We start from the raw sequence: 1560 nt of genomic DNA, 5'->3' as shown, positions 1-1560 counted from the left end.
CCAGGAGGTAGTGGAGGAGGTAGAGCTGCCTGACTTGGGACAAGCAGGAGGCGGGGTGCATGCTGCCTGGCTTCTTCAAGGACGATGCCATACACTTGTCCCTCGACGATGCGCTGAGGGCCGCGCCTCTGGCCTTCCGTAGCGACAACGAGCACAACATCTATCTCGAAGATGAAGAAGATGAAGAGAAAGCAAATCCTCCAGAGACCACCACAAGCGCTTCCCAAGGTTGTATTATTGTGTGCAGCTGCGTGGCGTGCGTGGCATGGTGTCACCTGTCTGACAGGCAATGGCCAGGCGCGACGAAGCGCGATGTGCTGCAGCGAGCCCAGCACTCGTCGAAGACGTGCGTGACCTACGACCAGGTGTCGCCGGCCAGCCCCCTGCACGCCCTCTACAACTGGGACCCGCTGTTGGATTTCCTCGCCGCGGTGCTGAGCAAGGAGCAGCTCCATCGCACGGCCGACCGGCTCGGCGCGCTCAACGTCCACATCTACCACCAAGGCGACGAGCTCGGATGGCACTTCGATCGGTGACGCCAACCACGCTAGAGGGTGAATCCCCTCAAACGTTGGCTGATGATGACTTGCGCTTGCCTTCTTCTTCTTCTTTTTACAGGGGAGAGTTTGCAGTATCTCTGTTGCTGCAGTCCTCGGCCGAGAGTGGGGCGAGCGACGAGGGTGGTGGCCACTTCGAGTACGCTCCGCATCTCCGATCCGCTGGTACGCAAGTGAGTGCACCTGTGTTCTCCTGTTTCATGAAAGTCTCTCCTGGCCCACTCAGTTCTATGAATGCCCACATTCGTTGTGAAGATGATCAAAACTATGTTGATGTGATTGGGGTGCTTGACGCGGCCGAGGAGGACAAGAGCACCACGTCAACGGGAGGGCGCATTCGTCGCTTGAACATCACGCCCGGGGCTCTGGTCTTCTTCTGTGGCAGGTGCGAGTTGGCCGACCCTCCATGGAGGCATGTCGTGGAGGGAAGCTGACGCCCTGGTGTGCAGGCATTCACTGCATCGAGTAACGAAGGTGACGGGAGACACACCGAGGGTGATGGCCATCCTCTCCTTCGAGACCAGGCCCGGCGTAGAGCTCAACGACTACACACGTCTCAAGTTCTTCGGCCGCACGGGCTAGCGCACGCCAACCACTGATCTGTAATTGTATTGCCTAGGCCCCTATATGGGGCTCTGGTTCTTCTTGAAAAGGTGCCACCTCCACGATGTAATCCTCTCAAGCTCACGCCAGTAGCAACTCACGCTGGACTTCCGCTGATGCCACGGCTTGCATTTTCTTCTTGAATTATAAGTGACGTGGCCGCCAAGCAAAACAATTAAAAAAACTCAATTCGCATCGAACGCCACAGTGGAGCGATCACTCGATCAATTGCTCTCTCCTTCTCGCTCACCTGGTGTGCAAAAATCTCCTTCGGTGAGTGTGCACGCCTGCCGCTCCATTTCCAATTACGACACAAATCCATCATCCTTCCCTCGCACATTCTTCCCCCTAACTTTGTGCCCTCTCATCCAGTTCGCGACTCGCAGAGACGGAGGACTTG

The 1560-nt window shown here is 56.9% G+C and overlaps 1 protein-coding gene across 1 annotated transcript in view; it reads left to right on the top strand.

Annotated features, from left to right (window-relative positions):
* ACA1_163790 (Oxidoreductase, 2OG-Fe(II) oxygenase family protein) overlaps window positions 1-1139 on the top strand; it is a gene marked incomplete at both ends in the record, with an annotated part of 1600 nt that extends 461 nt beyond the window's left edge. The window contains 5 exons of the mRNA XM_004337496.1: window positions 48-228; window positions 298-532; window positions 619-722; window positions 813-942; window positions 1007-1139. Coding sequence (XP_004337544.1) covers window positions 48-228; window positions 298-532; window positions 619-722; window positions 813-942; window positions 1007-1139 — 783 coding nt within the window. The remainder of the gene's footprint in view (window positions 1-47; window positions 229-297; window positions 533-618; window positions 723-812; window positions 943-1006) is intronic.
* Between the last annotated feature and the right edge of the window lie 421 nt (window positions 1140-1560).

This window comes from Acanthamoeba castellanii, assembly GCF_000313135.1.
Source record: "Acanthamoeba castellanii str. Neff unplaced genomic scaffold scf7180000084729, whole genome shotgun sequence".
NCBI classification, from domain to species: Eukaryota; Discosea; order Longamoebia; family Acanthamoebidae; genus Acanthamoeba; species Acanthamoeba castellanii.
The sequence above is the reverse complement of the archived record's forward strand: the minus strand, read 5'-3'. Positions and strand labels throughout refer to the sequence as shown.